General features: G+C 46.0%; 2 protein-coding genes and 1 long non-coding RNA gene across 3 annotated transcripts; 2 read left to right on the top strand and 1 right to left on the bottom strand.

Moving 5' to 3' along the window:
• Positions 1 to 513: 513 nt before the first annotated feature.
• On the bottom strand, positions 514 to 9,598 carry LOC307083135. The gene is made up of 4 exons (XR_013812269.1): positions 9,466 to 9,598; positions 7,698 to 7,846; positions 1,540 to 1,650; positions 514 to 877 (listed from the first exon to the last, which is right to left on the bottom strand). It is a non-coding gene; the product is annotated as an uncharacterized lncRNA (long non-coding RNA).
• A 4,607-nt stretch (positions 9,599 to 14,205) lies between these two features.
• Positions 14,206 to 17,058, top strand: prl (prolactin; the record flags this gene model as incomplete). Its single annotated transcript, XM_079746681.1, has 5 exons — positions 14,206 to 14,248; positions 14,552 to 14,664; positions 14,890 to 14,997; positions 16,073 to 16,255; positions 16,867 to 17,058. 5 exons carry the CDS (start codon positions 14,206 to 14,208, stop codon positions 17,056 to 17,058), a joined length of 639 nt encoding a protein of 212 aa, XP_079602807.1.
• A 451-nt stretch (positions 17,059 to 17,509) lies between these two features.
• On the top strand, positions 17,510 to 19,941 carry saxo3 (stabilizer of axonemal microtubules 3; the record flags this gene model as incomplete). Its single annotated transcript, XM_079747078.1, has 3 exons — positions 17,510 to 17,705; positions 18,674 to 18,850; positions 19,816 to 19,941. The coding sequence occupies exons 1-3, from the start codon at positions 17,601 to 17,603 to the stop codon at positions 19,939 to 19,941; spliced, it is 408 nt and encodes a 135-aa protein (XP_079603204.1). The 5' UTR covers positions 17,510 to 17,600.
• Positions 19,942 to 20,331: the final 390 nt, after the last annotated feature.

Here is a 20,331-nt window from a genome sequence, read left to right as displayed (position 1 = left end):
CGTTGAAACAGAATCTTTTGCAATGAGGTGGTATTTTCTGGTTCCACAGCTTATCCCTTTTTTTGCAAATATGTCTCCCCTTGTATCTACAGTCAAACAATTCTACCATAGACTGCCAACGTTCAATTTTGTCCACTAGGCGAAGACATTTCTGGACACCAGCTTTCCTTACTGTGGCTGGGATGGGTTTGAGCGTTTATTTAATTATTTTTTATTCTGCAAATATTTTCCCTGCTTTCGGCTCTTTGTATCCGACTATACTAATGCATCATCTCTGGGTCTCTCTACATCTGCCAACTCACTAGCTCTTTTGTAACAATATTTGAAGACCCCCCTAACCTACAAATTTGTACTGTAGCCAAAAAGCACAGCTGTCCGACATACGGATTTCCCTCCCCCCAGCCCCTGAACCCGTGATTAACCCAGAATGATGACCACCAAACTGAATTAACAGAGCCCCAAAAAAACATAATTAACTTTCGGCACCAATTATTTTTTAAACTTTTTATTTCCATTTAAATGTATTAATTTCAAGTCAACAATATACATGAAATCCTCATGGTCTCTCTGGAACTGCATACAATTCAAACGCATCGTATCCACATACTGGGGAGAGGAAAGGGGGTTTACAGTGGGGGAGACGTTGGAAGACACTATTAAATCCTAAAACAGAGGGGTGATGGAGAGGGGAGAGGGGGGGGGGGGGGGGGGGGGGGGGGTTGGAGAACGGTTAAAGTCGAGGTGCTTCAGCCGCCAGATTCCGAACCTCCGGTCCGAGGTCGACACAATCTTCATCACGCCGCCATAGAAGTCGTTCAGTCCAGTGCTGTTGTGCAGAAGGGAATGCTGGGAACTGGGAGGACTCAGTGCAGTGGACCTGGGGGGGGGGGGATAGAGACAGAGAGGAAATTAGCTAAATGCAAAGCATGTGTTGCACGTGTGGGTCACGAAGACACCAAGCCAGCTCACCCTCCCAGGGTACATTGCTGAAGGGGCAAAAGATATTTCAGTTTGCCCCAAGGGGTTTTTTTGGCTGCTGTACCCCGGCATGGGGAGGGGGGGCATAGAGGGGCATGGGGTGGGCGTGACGCCGGTTATGTAGCAGACCACTTGACTCCCCTATGAGGGCCCTGATTGGCTGCACGAGCCATGTTCTGTATGTTTTGCAGGCGTAGGGGATTTAGGGTAGATGATCGAAGCAGTCAATACTTATTACCTTTTTAGTAGTAACGAGTAAGCATTTCATTATTTACCTGTGAATCAAATAAAATGGTGCCTAGAAAAAAAATCAAGGATATAATTTTCATAAAATAGAGGAAAATATTTTGAACGTTTTAATGTGTCAACCCGTTTTAAAGTGTCGGTTTGGGTTGTTGTCGATGAGGGTGAATTCGATTGTAGTGTCAAAAAAAGGCTCCGTTCAGGACTAGAGTCTAAATCTAATTGTACAGTAATCTCCCCCGCCCCCCAACAAGGGGAAGGTCACAAGCTTCAAAATAAAAGCGTCAGCGGAACTATGTAACGTTTGGAGGGGCTTACGTTTGCGGTAGGAGCGCCGGTCTTCACGACGTCTCCGCGGCCGCGCTCTTCACACAGGCGGCGAAGGCCTCCAACAGGTCCTTGCAGCCTTCGGCTCCGTTTGCTGCCACACTGAGGAGGAAGAGGAAGAGAAGAAGACGACGATGAAGGATTTGAGACGGTATACATTGCGGGTTCTGTCAGTCTTGTTTCCTATGTATGAAATTTATCTTGAATTGCATTGAATGGCATGTTTGTATCGGTTGTTAGCTAGCTGCCTGCCCAGGGACTGCTACTATAGCATAAATAAATATAATATAATGCACAATGGCCCCCGGTCGAATATAGGAGAAGTTGAAGAAGAGAACCTCCCAAGTGGGTAGAGACATGAGTATTTAGAGTCCGATATCTGATGTCAATATTGGAGACAACAAGCAACAATACACAAGATGTGTATCGTCTGCATTGGATTGGAAAGAAACACCACTTGTGAGACAAACATATCATACATACTTACTTCAAATTATGTCTGATAAAATTTAGATTATTTTGTAATATAAATCTTCCAGATTATTTGTAAATATTCAAAATAACCCTACGTTGCCTTAACCATCAGCCTTAACCATTCATTGAAATGAATTGGCTGGGACTCATGTGGAATTGATTGCTGTAAAGTGTAGACAGCAATGTCCTCCAAATACCACTGCCCAGTCCCTCTGAAGCGAGGGAGGCAGAGGCCACAGAGGGTTGAAGATATTTGGACCACGCAAGACGTCCACTATCAACATGGACCCAAATTGTTAAATTGTGTGTTCACTCAATGGCAGCACAGGGCAGTACGCTGCATCAGCTTAGTAACGTCAACCAGGCCCACATAGAGGCCAAGTTGACCTCTCCTGTCTACAGCAGACAGAGAGAAAGACGGACTAGATGAGAGAGAGAGACAGAGAGAGAGAGGGATGAGAGAGAGAGGGAGGAGAGATACAAAAAAAGAGAGAGAAAGAGAGAGAGAGATTATTTCCGTCCAACACAGCCACAGACATTGTCATGGCAAGTTAGGGTGATGAATCGAAAAGAGAGAGAGAGAGAGAGAGAAAGAGAACAAACAAGAGAATGAATAGGGAGAGGGAGGGCGATGGAGGGATAAACCACAGCGTCCTGTTCGCCAGTAGGCCGGGAAGGGAGTGATTGCGTAAACCTGCCATGATACACGCCATGGATTAACATAATGGAGAGGGTTTGGAGGTCAACACGTGATGAAAGGGCACCTCCCCTCTCTCCTCCTGCCTACCTCTATTCATCCCTCCTTTCTCTTCCCTCTTCATTTCCTGCATTGGCACCACGGCATTTACACAGCCGTTCCTACAGCGCAGAGAGCTGGAGTCTCATTCCCAGTGGACTGTATCTTCCCCATCACACGTCACTCTCTATTATTACCACCGCTGCATCGACACACAGTCGATTATCACTCAATGATTCCATGTGTGAGTGCTCTGACTGCCCCCCCCCCCCCCGCATCATCATCACCATGTGTAGCCCGTGGAGCGACCAGGCTCCTCCCCCTTACATCACAGTCGTTGCGGGCTGGAGATTACGCAACTCACAGCTGGAAGAGACCGGATTAACCTTAACCATGCTTTCCCCCGCAGTCGAAGTGGAGCAAGGACGGATGGACAGTGTGTGTGTGTGTGTGTGTGTGTGTGTGTGTGTGTGTGTGTGTGTGTGTGTGTGTGTGTGTGTGTGTGTGTGTGTGTGTGACAGTGTGTTATTCCATGCACTTGCGAGTCTCAAAGCCCTGAGTCTCCAAACGTAGAGCAGAACCTCCACTGTCAGATAATCCGTCCGACCGACCCACCATCCTCAGAAACAAGCTGGCCCACCGCTGGCTGAGAGCGGCGGGATAGCCACCTTCTGACCAATCACATTAAACCACGGCAGTCCTCACTACCAAAATGGAGGTAGGATGGTTACATTATAATCTAGGCTAAAATAATTGCCTAGCAAAGGAAATTTGGGCAAAAGGTATCAATTGTTCAAGGACTGAGCCAAACATAATTTCCCTGGGCCAAGACCTATTGACAAGGGGAGGCCATTTCAGTCCCCTATGTAAAGCAGCAATGCCAATTTGCAACTTTTCTGTCCTATGATATACCATTAGCTTGCCACAGAGTAGCATTGTTAGCATGTTAGTGATTGAGTTCTGGCTGGGAGGGGTGTGGGCGGGGCCTGCTTGGACACAATCAGGAAATGGAGGCTGAATAATTTAGCGTGAGGGGTCCTCTTGAGACAGACATGAATAATGGATGGCTCATGCTGCGGCAGTGGCCGGAGAACAAATGGCTGCCGATCGGCTGAACCACTTAAGGGTGAGGGAGGATGTACAGCAGGCCTGCCAGGGCCTAATGGTTGATTACATGTTGGTGTGGGAGAGGGAGAGGGGCGCTGGATGCTTAGGGCAACCAGCCAATGAGCTGAGGAGTAGGGTGGGTTGCATAGAGCATCTAGCCAATAGGCGGAAGAGGAGGGAGGGTTATATAGAGCATCTAGCCAATAGGGTGAGGAGGAGGGTGGGTGGTATAGACCATCTAGCCAATAGGGTGAGGAGGAGGCAGGGTTGTATAGACCATCTAGCCAATAGGGTGAGGAGAAGGCAGGGTTATATAGGGCATCTAGCTAATAGGGTGAGGAGGAGGGTGAGTTATATAGACCATCTAGCCAATAGGCTGAGGAGTAGGGCGGGTTGGATAGAGCACCTAATGGGGGGATAGAGTAGTGGGCTGCTATGGTTTTTAACCTATGAAGGGATTTGGTTACTACCAATGTGCAATTTAGTCCACCAGTATATCACAACTGCCTTAGCGACATTGTAAATCATCTTATGGCTATGCTGAATAGGTAAATGAGTACATTGTCAGAAGAAATAAAACAAGGTATCGCTGTCGGTACAGTAAAGATGTTCATAGAACCAAGTGCCAAGCAGCAACAATTGTTAGGTTTACCCATTCCCCGTACACAACAAATCTAGCTAGGACTCTCTTCAAAACAGGTAGGACAGGTAGGAAGTTGATTCCACACTGTTAAACTCCCCCACCTCAGTACTTAGCGTATACTCATACAATTATGAATGAACAGTGGCTCTGTTTGAAACACGTATGTGGTTGGAGGGGGGACTTCAGCGACTCCTGCAGAGTCACCACATTCCAGAGGGAAAGGGGAATCTGTCTACAAAGCAGCGCATGTGTGCACATGAATAACTCTGGTATGCGGTCTTGGGTCAGGGTCTGGCTGTTCACTAACCTATATTTAAAGGTCAGCTCACACGCCCTATGGAGCTACTGGTGTAAGATCAAGTAGTCAGAGTAACTACTACAGGATCTGTGTCTCCACAGGTACAAAGTCTTTGAAAGCGGACGAGAAACAACTGATGTAGTGAATGCATGTCGTTAAATGCATACAACAACTTTTACTGGCTTATTCATGTCACTACATAAAAATCGGAGCTCTATCTACCTATAAAATACTTTAACCATGTCAATCTGATTAGATAATACCCCAAGTTTGCTTACACCAAACACAAGATGAGATAAGGAATGTTTTGAGTATATAATACTATACACATGTGTTCAGCATGAAATACTCAAAGCATTCCCTCTCTCACCTTAGCATTTGAAATGTTCAAATGGCTCCTAAAACTTCAAGTCTGGCCAACGGAAACGACATCATACCGTCATAACCAAGATCCTAAGCAAGATCATTAATAATGAACACCTGACCTCAGATGTCCTCAGCTCCATTCAGAAATGCCGTTCTTATGCTACTTCTGTATGCTCAGAAACAAGCTGAGAGACACACAGCATCCAACATCTCACTGCTTTTCCCTTTGAAACGCACTATGCAGTCCCACTCTTGCAACCACCATCAATTAACTATTCTTGTTATTCTAGAAAATATGGACTTTTTGCCCCAATTACCATTTTGAATACATACAAACTCTATGAGACCGTAGTTAGATTGATCTTCAACTTTACTCCAAAGTACAACCCTTTACATCTCCCTCCATAAACCTTGTAATTTCCAACATGGCCGACTACAGGATGGGGTGAAGTGAGACGACAAGGTGACCGTTTGCTTTGCTGGCCTACTTTTTTTATGAACAGGTGTCCAACGAAGCTGAGATCTGATCTAGGGTTGGGAAAGTCTCATGTTATCTTGTACATACAGCCACACACTGTAAAACACACACACACACACACACACACACACAGTTATTTGAAGACTTCTAAAAATACATCGTTTTTTGAGTGTACATTACAATCATTTTGTAGCACATGTTTAAGCTGAAGCCTGACTTGAGTCTGGCTTCTGCCTACCGATTGCTACATGTAGAACAATTAGAAGAGGCAGAAGCAACAACGTATGCTGGAATAAAAGCTTCACAGAATCAAACTCTCAAAGAACAGCAACATTCCCATGCAGGACTCATTTCAGATAGTAATTTGTTCGGGTAACCTTTCTTCAATGTATAAACATTAAGCTATACATTTACCATCTGTCCATACAATCTATAATCTTAAACAAACACATTATGGCTGAACGACCTGAGGCCAAATTTCCTTGTTATATTATTTTGGCGCTTGTTAAATTTTAACAAGTTGTTACCTAATCGTATGTACCAAGACTTGGCCCTGTTTCAACAGGCCGCCTTATCTTCCACACACACACACACACACACACACACACACACACACACACACACACACACACACACACACACACACACACACACACACACACACACAGGGTTTGGTCAGTGAGGTTTATCGGCCCAGAGCATCTGCAGTGCTTAGATAGACGAAAGTTACCCAGAAGTGTCAATAAAGTATTTAACAAGTCCCAAAGAATGTAAAGATATCCAATATTAAATTCCTGTTTGTACACGTTGATTCAATCGAGGATTCAAATAAAAGCGTTCCTCGCAATTATCTTTTTCATCCTCGTTTTATTAAAGCCAACTTAATAACTCAAAATAAAAAAAATCTAAAGCTTAAGCTTGTATAATATACTCCCATGCTATATCAACGTGCTAGAAAATAAATAAAATCGTTGCGTCGAACTGCTTTGACATTGACAATGTCATTGACCAACGTGCGCAGGAACACTGTGTCGTCCATGTTGTTCTGGCTCTGCTGGTTCATCAGGAAATGACACTGGAGCTTTCACTTGCTGAAGGGGTTGGTTTTACAAACCAGGGGGGGGGAACTCTCAGCTCCACAGCGTTCACATATTAGACACAATCACTCTCTTAATGACCGAAACAACGTGTTCCTTCGGGGCGGACCCTCTCGCTAATTTCTCTTTAGACAGCCTAGAGTGTGGGGGGCATCCCATTCACTTCCAACTCATAGGCACCTCATTAACCCCTCCTAAAACAGAGGGCACCGTGACCTTTCACCCCCAGACCCGGGGAACATGTCATGCTCAATCTGAGGAAACTGCTGGTCCACACGATATTCAAGCTGTGCGACACGCCGGCGGACGCCGCCATGTCCTCCGCCAGGACTCCATTTTAGCTCCCCAAAACGGAGGATGCTACAGCGCCCAACGTTCCCCAAACGCGGTCATCCATCGCGATAAAACTAGCTTCCGAAACGCTCTTTAGATCCGAACATTCGGGTGAATCTCGATCTGGAAAGAGCTTCAAAACGGACTTTGGTGGAGGCTATCGGCCATGTGGTCTGGCTGGAGGATCAGTGTCATTACATCACGCTCCTCTGCTCAAAGACACAAGGTGTCAAGCAACCATTTCGCCCTTTCGGAATAGCGAAATATGCAATGGCTCTGAGGGCTGCAAGGACGGACTGCATATGTATGAATACAGAGGAATTCGGACAGTAATGCCAAACAGATCTTAGACAGCTGAGCAGCTGTGGCGATGGCAGAACAACTGCAATCCTGCTTAGAGGTGTGGGCCTCACGGCAGCATATTGGATATGCAAGGGCAGAAGTGCAGAAACACGAACTGTAATTAACCTAACCTAACCCTAATCAGTCGAATTCCGCGTAAATATCGAGCACGATGCCCCAGTGCATGATATGCAGTGACCTATCCTGTAGACTTGTTATCACCAAACACACACACATACACAAACACACACACATCCACACACTCTTTCACCTACCACTTATCCAGGTTGGCTTTGATCTCGGCGCAGGCGGCCGCGACGGGGGCCTCAGCGGGAGCGGCGGTCTCAGAGTCCGACATGTCTGTGGGTGGTGGTGGTGGCGGTGGCGGTGGCGGTGCTGTCTGTGGTGGTCACACTTCTCCTGCCTGTTCCACGGAGAGAGAGACAGCGAGAGAGAGACAGCGAGAGTGAGAGAGAGAGAGAGAGAGAGAGAGAGAGAGGGTGTGTGAGAGAGAGAGGGCACATGAAGGGGGGGGGGGGCAGAGGAGCAGACCATGACACGGCGGACACATGTGTGCATAATGAGGGGGCGGGGTCCTAGTGGGGGGCGGGGTCGGCATGAGGGGAAGGGGGGGGGGGGGGGGTTGGAGGGTGAGGCTTCTATGAGAGGTGATACAACTATTTAGACACTTTATAGACACTTCAAATAGGCCTGTTGTGATGCCATTGGCCTACTTGAAATGTCAAATAGATTCAGTCCGCAGGAGCCGAACCTATGTTTAGGAATTTGGATGTTGTGTGCAGTGCAGAGGTTGGTTAAACTATTAACATATTAACAGTTAAACGACTAAATAGACGCAACCACGTCATCAGGTCAGCAAGTTTCCCAACCCGTGCCAAGTGGTCGCAGGAGAGGAGAAAAATAATTGCAATGTCCAGAGAAAATAATCATTGACTAGATTGCGCCCCCTGATGGGATGGTCTAGAAATTACAGTCTAAAGAGTGAAATTGTATAATTTAATAGGGATGCAAAAGCTGTAAGGAAATCAAGCATCAAAGTTCAGTATCAAATTAGAAATGATCAACAGATAATTGCGGTAAGGCCAGGCAACTCCCTGAAGCGCATGCCATGGCATGAACCGAAGAAAATTCATGGAACGTATCCCAAGGTTAGATAACAGCGCATAAAGTTACGTAATTCACTCACGACCGATAGTGGTTACATATATCCACTAGCTTACATCTAGTATTAACCTAGTTAATTTCGAGCGTGCAGCAAACAATTACAGCAAATGAATGCAACACTTTCATCCCCAAACTTTTAGGCCTAATTTCGTATCCCTCCCCCCCCGAAAATATGGATTTGGTGTCACAAACTTTTTCTAATTGGTTTTTGCGGCCTGTTTTTTTTTTTTTTTTTTTAAATCACCGAGGCTTCTGTCTGCTGGCCTACAGAAAACCGTTGCAACAGTTTCAACAGGTTTTGGGGAAAACAAATTGAGGATGTGATCAGTCCATGAAGTCCTACCATTTCTGCGGGCCCCCCACTTCCATATGGAGCGTTCCTACTCGGGGCGCAGCCTCGAATTACATGCGCTCCAATGACAACCAATTATGCCCCATCGTCCAAGGACGACAGCGTCCTCGGCTGCAGCAGGACTACTTACTGTCGTGCATTTGTGAATGAGAAATACGTGGAAAGACGTATGAAGTCGTCATAGAAAATGTTTATATTCAACACAATGTTTTACACAGGTGGCGCAAAACCATCTAACTGTTGCACGCAAACAAAATAAGCATTTGCATATATTTCGACTATTATTTGGCGCACACAAAACAAAACTTACAAACAAACACAGATTAATTTGCCGTTTTGGTGATTTCGGTTGACGAAAGAGTTCTGCATTGCATGTCCGCATGACCTAACCATGTGCGGCAATTTATAGGAACACAATGTTCCCAAGCCGACACGCGACATACACGTGTAAGAATCCCCATGTAACACCGTGGATTAAAGCCCCAAAACAATGCATTGAATCCTACCTATCCACAGATGGGATGTCCTGGCCTGCTTCAGAGTAAGGGAACGGAAGAGTGGGGATTGTTGGAAAGTTTTGAAATCGAGCCGATGTTCTGCAACTGCACACTGGTCTTTTTTTCAAAGGGGGCGTGAAACCATGCTTTACGGCGGACCAACGTGTGTGCGCTGTATGTGCGTGTGTGCTTCGGTGTGTGTGAACATATCACAATGCTGTGAGCCAGCAGAGGGGGAGGGGCAGCATGTTCTTCCTATTCACACACACAATCCAACACACACACACACACACACACACACACACACACACACACACACACACACACACACACACACACACACACACACACACACACATTTATATAAGGGACAAAAGGAAGACTATTAAAGACAGGTCTCTACCTGCCAAGTGGGTACCTTATGAAGGACCATGTGTTGATTCATATAGGAACAGGGAAGTAGGACTTAAAAATAGAGAAGAGGGAGAAATAGGAGAAGGAACAGAGACAGAGTGGAAAATGTGCTCTCTCTGAGAGAGAGGGAGAGAGAGGATTCTTTATTGTTTGTTTCTCATGCCAATAAAGAGAGAGAGAGAGAATCAGGACCTGTCTCACTCTCTTCTCATACACTCCACTGTCGTGGTGTTTGGGTGTGTGATCAGGGCACAGATATTCACCTCTGCTGAGTTACTTTTTCCATACCGTGCTGAGTTGAGACTAGAGAGGATCACTCATTCCCTGAGGCAGTATGCATATCTGTTTGTTGTTTATACATGCATACACACGCAAACAGGCACACCAATGAACACGCACAGACACACACACACACACACACAGGCTAATGGACTCACACACACATTTATGCACACACAAACACGCACACGCACGCACGCACACACAAACATGAACGGACACAGACACTCACACACACACACACGCACACACACACACACACGTTTGTGCCCTTTATTGGTGGTTGTGCCCAAACCAACTCTATGCTTAATTGCAGGGAAAATATTGGAGGTCAAAAGAGTGTGTATGTGTGTGCATGCATTTGTCTGGGTCAAGGTTAGAGCCTTGCTGAAGGTCACTGTATACCTGTACATGCACCACTGTACACTATATGGGTGGGAAAAACCCCACCTCTCCAAACTAAACGTGAGAATAGGCTGTTTGCATTGGTCATCTAAAACGACCCACATGAATCTTTTAGCCCCCTATCGACTGTTCGAATAAACGCCAATATGTTACGTGTGTCAAGGTTCTGCCTTGCCAAAACAAAAAGGATGGCATTCATATTATTTGAAGAGCAAAATTTCAAGATAGTTTCTGCATTACAATGTGCTTTGATAACATTTCATGGTTTACTTAAATGGTAGATTATATACATTAAGTCTAACCCTACAGAGGTGACCTAGGGGTCAAGGACACTTGGGAGAGAGCTAGAGACCTGGGGTGTCCTTTATTTGAAAGAGGGCCTCAATGACTAGTACAGATATACGTTTGGGGGTTCTAGCCCTACAGGAGGTAACAAAAAAAGCCACAGAAAATACTCCATCTCGTGGTCTTATATCACAAAAGGTTATGAACGAAATTCCCAGGAACTTTTTTACACCCCATAAGGACCCTGACCTTTGACCTTTTGACCCTATGTGTTTAAAACTTGTCGACAGGCCGTCGGCCTTCACAAGGCTCAATGAATAAGGTCCTACCTCCATCCCAGCGGAAATGGGAACATTAAAACTGACGCCGTTTTATGCCCATTTACTGCAAGGTTGGAGGCCACGCCTCTTTCTGTTCCCTTTCAAGATGCGTAGATACGTAAATCCTACACACGTTCCCCTGGGTCCCAGGAATGACATATCTGAAATTTGCATTTCGAGCGCTTGCAGAGAATAGTTTGCCCAAAGGGGCTGTTTTTTGAGCAGAGTCTCTCTTAAGTGAGGCCCGCGAAACAGTGGAAGGTGGTGCAAACAGACATACTGAAGTTAGGAAGGTCCTTATACCTCTGATACCTGAAAAACTTGTTCCAGGGCGTGACTGGGACCCCACACCGAACAATGGCCCTTTGACCCCGGGGGAGGGGGGGGATCGGGTTACACCGTTACATAAGATCCCCCCCAGGTCTCCAGCTCCCACCCAAGTGTCCTTGGCTCCGAGGTCACCTACTAACGACATAACTACCTGTAGGGCTAGACTTTAGTAAACCTTAATGCCCTGATTCATATAAAAGGGACCAGACCCCTTGATCTTACTCCCAAGTCGTTCTGTGCCCCCACATACAATAAGTGTCAATTATGTATTTCTATGACCCCCATGCTGATAATTGCAGTTGCCTTTTAGAATGTATTTGTCCACCTTTTACTTTATGATTGTGTTTATGCTTTGAAAACAGAGGAATTATTTGTTATGATTATCTTTGATAGAAAAATGCATACATAAAATTGGGCTATGGGGTGGATTTTCGGTCCGAAGCAAAGCGAACATGAAGTTCCGTTATGTCTAACAAAACATCTCCTCCTAATCCGTCCTGCCTTCCCTGGGTCACTTGAAATGTTTCAATTGAAAGAAAATCACCAGTTACATCAAACAGCACACAACAACTCAGATAACTATGCAACGCAAAGACATCGATTCAAACAACATGCAAGCTGCGTCCATATGAATCACAATGGCAACGATGGAAAACATTGCATTAACTAACAAACGAAACATCATATACATTCACTGACTGAAGATGACAAATGAAAATGCACATCTATCACTAGAAAAGTTATCAAAACGCACTTTAATGCTGAAACTGCAGAGAATTAAACAAATGTCATCCATTTTGATCTGGCAAGACAGAACCTTGACACAAGTGACATATTGCTGTCGATAAGGGAATAAAACGTTGATATGGGTTGTTTCAGGCGACCTACAAAAACAGCCTATTCTGTCGTTTAGGTTGGTGGGCAGGCTGGTGTGCAGACGAATAAGGTTTACGAGGTATGCATGCGGGACATAGTTAAAAAGTCACTAAAATAGATCCAATACGCAAAGGCTCATGGGTAAACTATAGGGTAGCAGAACATAGTCCAGGGGAGTCAGGCATGTCCGAGTCATGACACTTTGTCCATTCAGCAGACATTGTAGTCAAGGGCAAAGATCAAAAGCCATGTTACAGACATGTCCTGGAAATAATAATCAGAACTATAATATAAAATGATAAAAAAATTACATAAACCTTGTTTAAGTAATTACTAGTGAAATGACTAGCTGAAAAGGAATTTGTATACATTCTCCTTTGACCTAGATATACCTCCCTTCATCTCCAACTAAAAGAATTTTCATTTGCATTTCCACCCATTGAGGCCTTTTTTATTGTGTCGATTCCTTTAGCTGTCTTGCTGCCTTGGTTGCAGCCTTGCAGACATGTCCACTTCCCCCATAGTGTATTGCAATTTAACTTGGTATCTCCGACTTCAGCCATGGCCAATCCTGAACTCTCCAAGATGGTCCCTCCCTCTCACATTTGTTTCCTTTGTTGTTACCGCCCACGATGTGTACGTTTCCCTATAGAGATCATGTACAGCCATTAAATGAATGCTTAGTAGTTGTCTGCCTGTATCTTTCCATGAACAGGAAAGACTCTTACATTCAATCAAATGCGGCTCTCAAGAAGTGTCCTAAAAATAAGTTATTCTTCATCGGTACACATTATGTATGTTTATCATTGGTTGAACTTACATTGCAGTATCTCTTGAAGGCTTATTAATTATATTAATATTTTATTCATAAATATAATATTTAAAATAAGGAAAATAATACTACATAAATACATTATTAATTATTTGTTTTATTCTAAATAAAAATAAATAAAGAATTAACTATTGATGTTTGATCCAAGAATAGTATATATAGTTTATACTTTCAATTATACGTAAAATAATGTCATCATGCTCAGAATTTCAACAGTGCCAACATATCGATGTCAACATTTCACTTTACTTTAACATTTTAACAAATTTCTCCGGTTGAAAATGTTCACGATGTCTTCAGATTTTATATTTTCTTTGTATGAGATCACTTCATTTATTATATTTAGTTCAGAAAATGGAGGGAGAAACCAGAAGGACATTTTGAAAAGAGCTGCTCTACCGTGATGGAAAAGCAAGGTGCGTTCAAGGTCCTTACATGCGTAAATCATCATTAATGTTTTCATTCATCTACTTAATTAGGCAAGTCAGTACATTATTCCACACTTCCACTTGGACATTGACACACCAAAATACACACACGCAAACACACAAACACACACACACACACACACACAGACAGCCACACACCAACACACGTGCGCACACAGACACAGATGCACACACGCACGAAAGCACACACACACAGGCACACACACGCACACAATCGCACACACACACACACACACACACACACACACACACGCACACACACACACATACACAAACACACACATACACACACTTTGGATTACACCTTGGAACTCTGATTCTGGTTCAACCTGATCCACAAAGGCACATCTCGGTCCATGTTTCTCATTATGGTACTGGAACAAACTACTTAGACTGAGAAACAATTAGTGCGTCCTTCCCCACAGCGCTGCATAAACACATGAGTGTAGCCCGTATATAACGCAGGGGAGAAGATGGGGATGGACAGACTCACAGAGGACCCAGAGGAACCTGCGGAGACCAAGAAAAGGAAGAAGACGAAGAAGAAGAAAAAGAAGAGATGGCGGACAGAAGATCCCAAGGAACCAGTCTCTGCCTTACAGGTCAGATGCAAGTTGTGCGTTTTTGTGTATGTGTGTATTCACATGTGTGCGTGGTCGGATTACAGTAACATTTCAGTTTAGGCATCGATTTTTGTCATAAAACATCACAATAGTTTATTCTCTGCAATACCTGTTGTATTTTCCCTCTTTTGTGTGTTTAACATTTTTGTATTTATTGAACTTACATTCTCTATTTATTGTCATTATTGTCCATCTCTTCTATCTGTGACATCGATTTTGACGGTAATAACCCACCCCTGGATGACTGACCTCCTCCCTGCTCCCCTTCTCCCCCCCGCTCAGTGCTGGGCATCATGGCCGCCTGCCATGCCGTCCCTGTCAGCGACCTCCTGGACAGAGCGTCCCAGCGCTCTGACACCCTGCACTCCATCAGCACCTCGCTCAACCACCACATGGTCAGCCCCCGCCCCTCTCTCCCATCTCCAGTGAGAGTGTGTGTTCATCAATGAATGAGTAGCTTAGTGAATGAAATAAAGGAAGAGATCAATACATCATGTTTTTAGTAAGACCCTCAGGGGTTCTTCATGTGAGGCGTGCAGCGATTGATAGTTTGATGAGAAAAGTGATTTTTCCGATGTTCTCTTTGTATGAAGAACATTGTCTTTCTGGTGACGCCACAGGACACTCACTTGCCCTCCATAGGACGTCTGCTGATGCCCCGCCCCAACATGTGCCACACCTCGTCCCTACAGACGCCCAACGACAAGGAGCAGACCCTGAGTGTGAGCGTAAGTGTCCATCTCTCGTCTCCCGTCTCCGAGCCATCCTACAGTCCATTGCCCTCTCCATCACAAGCTCAACGGACGGGCCAGGCCTGTTCCAATGGCTTGGCAACCAGTAGAAGCTTTTTCATCAAAAGCACCTCACAGTGAAATCCCATCACTGTCGTTAGGGAGCAGACAGAGGGTGTGATGGGTGTAGCATCTTACCCGAGCTATCTTTGAGGGGGAATGGGTTAACCGAGCAATTGTAAATGCTTGGAACTTGTTTCTTTGAATATCTTTACTGTACTGACAGCGATATATTTTTGTTTCTCTTTCTTCTGACAAATACAAGTACTTACAAGTACTTATTGTAAGTCGCTTTGGATAAAAGCATCTGCTAAATTCCCTATATGTAAGTGTGAATGTTTTGCCACCAATGTAATGGACTCGATGGCAAAACATGACAACAAAGCCATCAAAGAATAAAGAGATAATAGAAGAACAGGCGGAAGCAAAGGATAAAGAAAGAGGAGAGTGAAGAGAAGAACATAAGATCTAGATTTAGGAAATAAATTATTCCACTTCCCCGTTTCCCTCATGTAGGGGAAAAAAAATAAATGCATAAATGAGATATCTAGTGGATCCTGTCAAACGGCCTCACCATGGTTTAATTTTGTGCTTTAACCCAGTCAACATCAAATCAAATCTCCCATAACCCTGAATGCATTTCAGGGCAGCCAAAACTGGGGCCCGGCCCACTGGTTGAAAACAACTGCATTGAACTATCCTGCCTGATTCCTCAAAGGGATTTATTAAATAAAAAACTGTAAAAACATTCACAAATACAAGAGAGAAAGTTAATCTTTTCGTAGGGCGGGAGCAGTGACAGTTTTGCCTGAACCAATCACAAACAGACGTCCGTCCCTTTCACAAGTTCCCGCTCAGAGTGCCATTTTTTAAATTAAATTATACAAAGTCTTTCCAGTCGGACGACTTTGGTTCGACATGCAAATGCTTCCACACTTCCTGCTCTGAAACCGTCCAGCCTATGAGAGACACGGGCCGTTTGAATGTGAACGCCCTCCCCTCCCCCCGCCAGGAGGCGGAGCTGATGTCCCTGGCCCGCTCGCTGCTCCAGGCCTGGGTCCACCCCCTGCTGATCCTGTCCCAGGAGTCGGGCTCGCTGCCTGCCCCGGCCCAGGGCCCCGTGTCCACCCGGCTGCTGGAGCTGCTGGACCACGCCTCCAGCCTGCAGGACGGCCTGGACGTCCTCTCCAGCAAGGTGGGCCCGGGGGTGGAGGTGGGCCTGGGGGCGGAGGTGGGCCTGGAGGCGGAGGTGGGCCCGGGGGTGGAGGGCCTGGGGGTGGAGGTGGGCCTGGGGGCGGAGGTGGGCCCGGGGGTGGAGGGCCTGGGGGTGGAGGTGGGCCCGGGGGCGGAGGTAGGCCCGGGGGCGGAGGTGGTCCCGGGGGCGGAGGTCGGCCCGGGGGTGGAGGTGGGCCTGAGGGTGGAGGTGGGCCTGGGGGCGGAGGTGGGCCCGGGGGTGGAGGTGGGCCTGAGGGTGGAGGTGGTCCCGGGGGCGGAGGTCGGCCCGGGGGTGGAGGTGGGCCTGTGGGTGGAGGTGTGTGTGTTTATGTTTGTGCATGTTGGTTTTTGTGTGTGTGCATGTGTGAATTTGTGTGTGCGCAACACAACTCAATCCAATCCAATACAAAACAATTCAGTACAATGAAATACAATACAATACAATACAACACAACAGAAAGCAACGCAATGCAGTTATATACAATGCAATACAACACAACAGAAAGCAACACAACAATATACAGTTAAATAAATTAATAAATAAACAAACCTAACCTGGTCTAACCTAACCCTCACCGCCCTGCGGAGCAGATGGGCCCCGCCTCCCAGTACCTGTCCTACCTGCCCTACCGCGGGGGCCCCGACCTGGGCCAGGACAACTCCTCCAAGCTGGTCAACTTCCACTTCCTGCTGTCCTGCTTCCGCCGCGACTCGCACAAGATCGACAGCTTCCTGAAGGTTCTACGCTGCAGGGCGGCCAAGTCCAGACCCGAGTCCTGCTAGACGAATGACTGGCGCTAGAACGACGAACAGATGAACCGGCTGAAACTGGCTGCACTTTATTCTTACTCTTATGCTCACTCCCTTCATGTGACGGGAACGAAACACGTTGTGCCTGTTACTGCTTGAATTTGAATAAATACTTTTTTTTCTTGCATTTCTTTTGTCACGTCCAAGGTTTTGAGTCCAATGTTATAATATCAAGTATTATTATCTATTGTTAGTGATTATTATTATTTAACAACAACAACAACAATAATATAGTATAGGTTTTGTAAAGGGCCTGTATAAAAAGTAGTAGAAAAAAGTACGTAACCTGCGTTACGTACATCACGTCGTGAATACCGAACAGAGCGTAAAAGTCACAGGAGAAGATAAACAAGCACATTGCCATGGCGACAAAAACTAAACAGAAGGCTCTTCTCTTCCTTTCTGCATGTTGATGATCCACCAATAATCTGCTGTACTGTTGCACTAGAGTTATGTCCCACTAAAGACTGGATCGTTGCTTCCTGCGGGTTCAGATAGTTCATAAGTGCGGGTATATGGGTCTCGCGGAGCCACGGGGCGGAGAGATTCCGCAGACCAGCTATGAAATCGGCCTCAGGTACTCGCGACCTCCGCCCTTCAAGGTGGAGGTGGTCGGCAAGGTGGGTGTTCCTGAATGATTTCTTCATCATTGACATTACGCTCCGTCCCTTGCAGACACTTCAAAGCGCCATAACTCCATAAGTGATGGCGCGTGTTGCACTATAAGTTGGGCAATAAGCTGGTCACAACACATGATCAATGCAAGTCTTGAGTCTATAAATCTTTTAATATAAATGTTTTTAAGAGTGCTACAGATGTTATCTTTTGAATACCCTATTAGAGCTCCCCTCCTTATTAGAGGCCATTTGGACACAGTGCCACAGACATGTCCTTGATTGATTGTTTAAGTCTCTGACGGGTGCTCGGATGAACTCACGAAAAGTCAGAGGGTCCTTACGTTTAAATAGACTACAGTTGAACTTTGAGTGAGATGGAGACAGTAGGTGCAGAATCTGGGCGGCTTTGAATGCATCGATCCGAAAGTGACCGACACTAGTGACACATGCAGGACAGCCGGCTCGGACCCGGTCCCCTGTCGCGGTGACAGAGGTGGACAGTAGATATGGAGAGAACAATAGAATCAAAAGCATGTCTCCCAGTACCAATGAGGAGGTGCGCCCCGTAGTCCTACCACGAGTGCTATTGACCCAAACCACAGGTCATACTATTTTAAATGGACCTCCATTTAAAACCTGCTGATGAAATGTAGCGCTGAAAGATCAGAGGTCAATGTATTAATGGTCGAAGCACCGCAAATCAAAGCCGTTGTTGTCCCTCGGACAATGTGACCACTTTGACGATTGTGTAGCCTGTAGCTTAACACAAAGCATGTAGCTTAACACAAACCACTTCGATGACAATTGTGTAGCCTGTTGCTTAACCCAAAGCATGTAGCTTAACACAAACCACTTTGATGACGATTGTGTAGCCTGTTGCTTAACCCAAAGCGAACGGGCGGTGCTTTAGTGAGCATGACAACCCAGTAGATGTAGACACATCTGTCCTCTGTTCATCTCCTCGCCGACAGGACGGACCCCTTCCCCCCATTCTTCAGCGGGTCGCCCTTTCAGCTCCCCCGGCCCCGGGCACCACGTCAGGGACAGAGCACGCCGGGCGGCCCCAGGCCGGCTGGCAGGTCCAGACCCGCTACCCCAAGGCTCCCCCACACTGGAGCTCCCACCGCGTCGCCCCCTTGGCCCAGCGGGTGAGGGGGGCGACGCGGGACACCCTCATGGATTCTGCATTTTCACTCGCAAGAATCCGCGAGGAATTACATCAAAGGAATACATATGCAAATTGTATATATACAAAAATATATAAAATGGTCTTAGATTCTGATAAGTTGTTTATTAAAAATTCTTTGTTGTGCATCCAGAAATGGAGCTCACTGGGTTAGCATTAACGGATAGTGAACTTCCCCAATTTCCAGCCTGTATATATATTATTTCTTTAGTTCCACTAATCGTTTGTTTTTGTTTCTGATGGGGCATTAATTGAGGTTGCACACAGCCAGGCTTTCTCTTGCTGGAAGTCTGGAAAAAGGGGATGCCGAACCCCCGTGTGATGTTCCCTATCTTAGATGTTGTACAGAAATAAATGCTGACAGATAAACTCCACGTCTCCTCGACGTCTTTGGTCATCACCTAGCCATACAAAGACTTTGATATTAATGTAACAGGCTGGTTAAAGTCTCTTCCAATAGTATCCGTTAGCCTTCCATTGAAATGCAGAGCTACAATGACATTAGCTTTGCTCTGGTTCATGGAAGGGGAATATGTTTATTTTGGATCACTTCCAAAGATGTCCAATGGGTCAGAATAGTGGCTTATTCAAAACCAACGCCGGTTAGCACAACAGGATTGTAGTTGGTCTTCAAACACACAAATGATCCAGAACTATTTCAGCACTGTGATCCCAATGCTGCCTGTGATTGGCTGCTTGCACACATATATCATCTCAAGGCTTATGTGTGTTTCTGTGGGCATCAGCGGAGTACGTGAACGGAAAGTAACGTAAGGTCTCTCAGATGGTCCGTTGGTACAGCATATGACTTTCATTTGGATTGGACTTGACCCTGGTCATACATCAGACCATTGTGGGACATTTACAGGTGATATTAAATACATGTATTCATTTTTTTATCATGCTGTTTCTTCTCCCTCCACCCAGCTGAAGGAGAGCCCCTCCCTCCGCGTTCTGTCCGCTCCGGTCAGTGAGGCCCGGGATCGCTACCGGGGGCTGCAGGCACCCCAGCCCCCCGTCCCACAACACTTTAACTCTCTGAGGGTGAGCTAGACCCCGTCCCACAACACTTTAACTCTCTAAGGGTGAGCTAGACCCCGTCCCACAACACTTTAACTCTCTGAGGGTGAGCGAGACCCCGTCCCACAACACTTTAACTCTCTGAGGGTGAGCTAGACCCCGTCCCACAACACTTTAACTCTCTAAGGGTGAGCTAGACCCCGTCCCACAACACTTTAACTCTCTGAGGGTGAGCTAGACCCCGTCCCACAACACTTTAACTCTCTAAGGGTGAGCTAGACCCCGTCCCACAACACTTTAACTCTCTGAGGGTGAGCGAGACCCCGTCCCACAACACTTTAACTCTCTGAGGGTGAGCTAGACCCCGTCCCACAACACTTTAACTCTCTAAGGGTGAGCTAGACCCCGTCCCACAACACTTTA

Source organism: Pollachius pollachius, assembly GCF_949987615.1.
Source record: "Pollachius pollachius genome assembly, chromosome: 11".
In the NCBI taxonomy this organism is placed as follows: Eukaryota; Metazoa; Chordata; class Actinopteri; order Gadiformes; family Gadidae; genus Pollachius; species Pollachius pollachius.
This window is presented reverse-complemented; position numbering and strand designations above follow the sequence as displayed.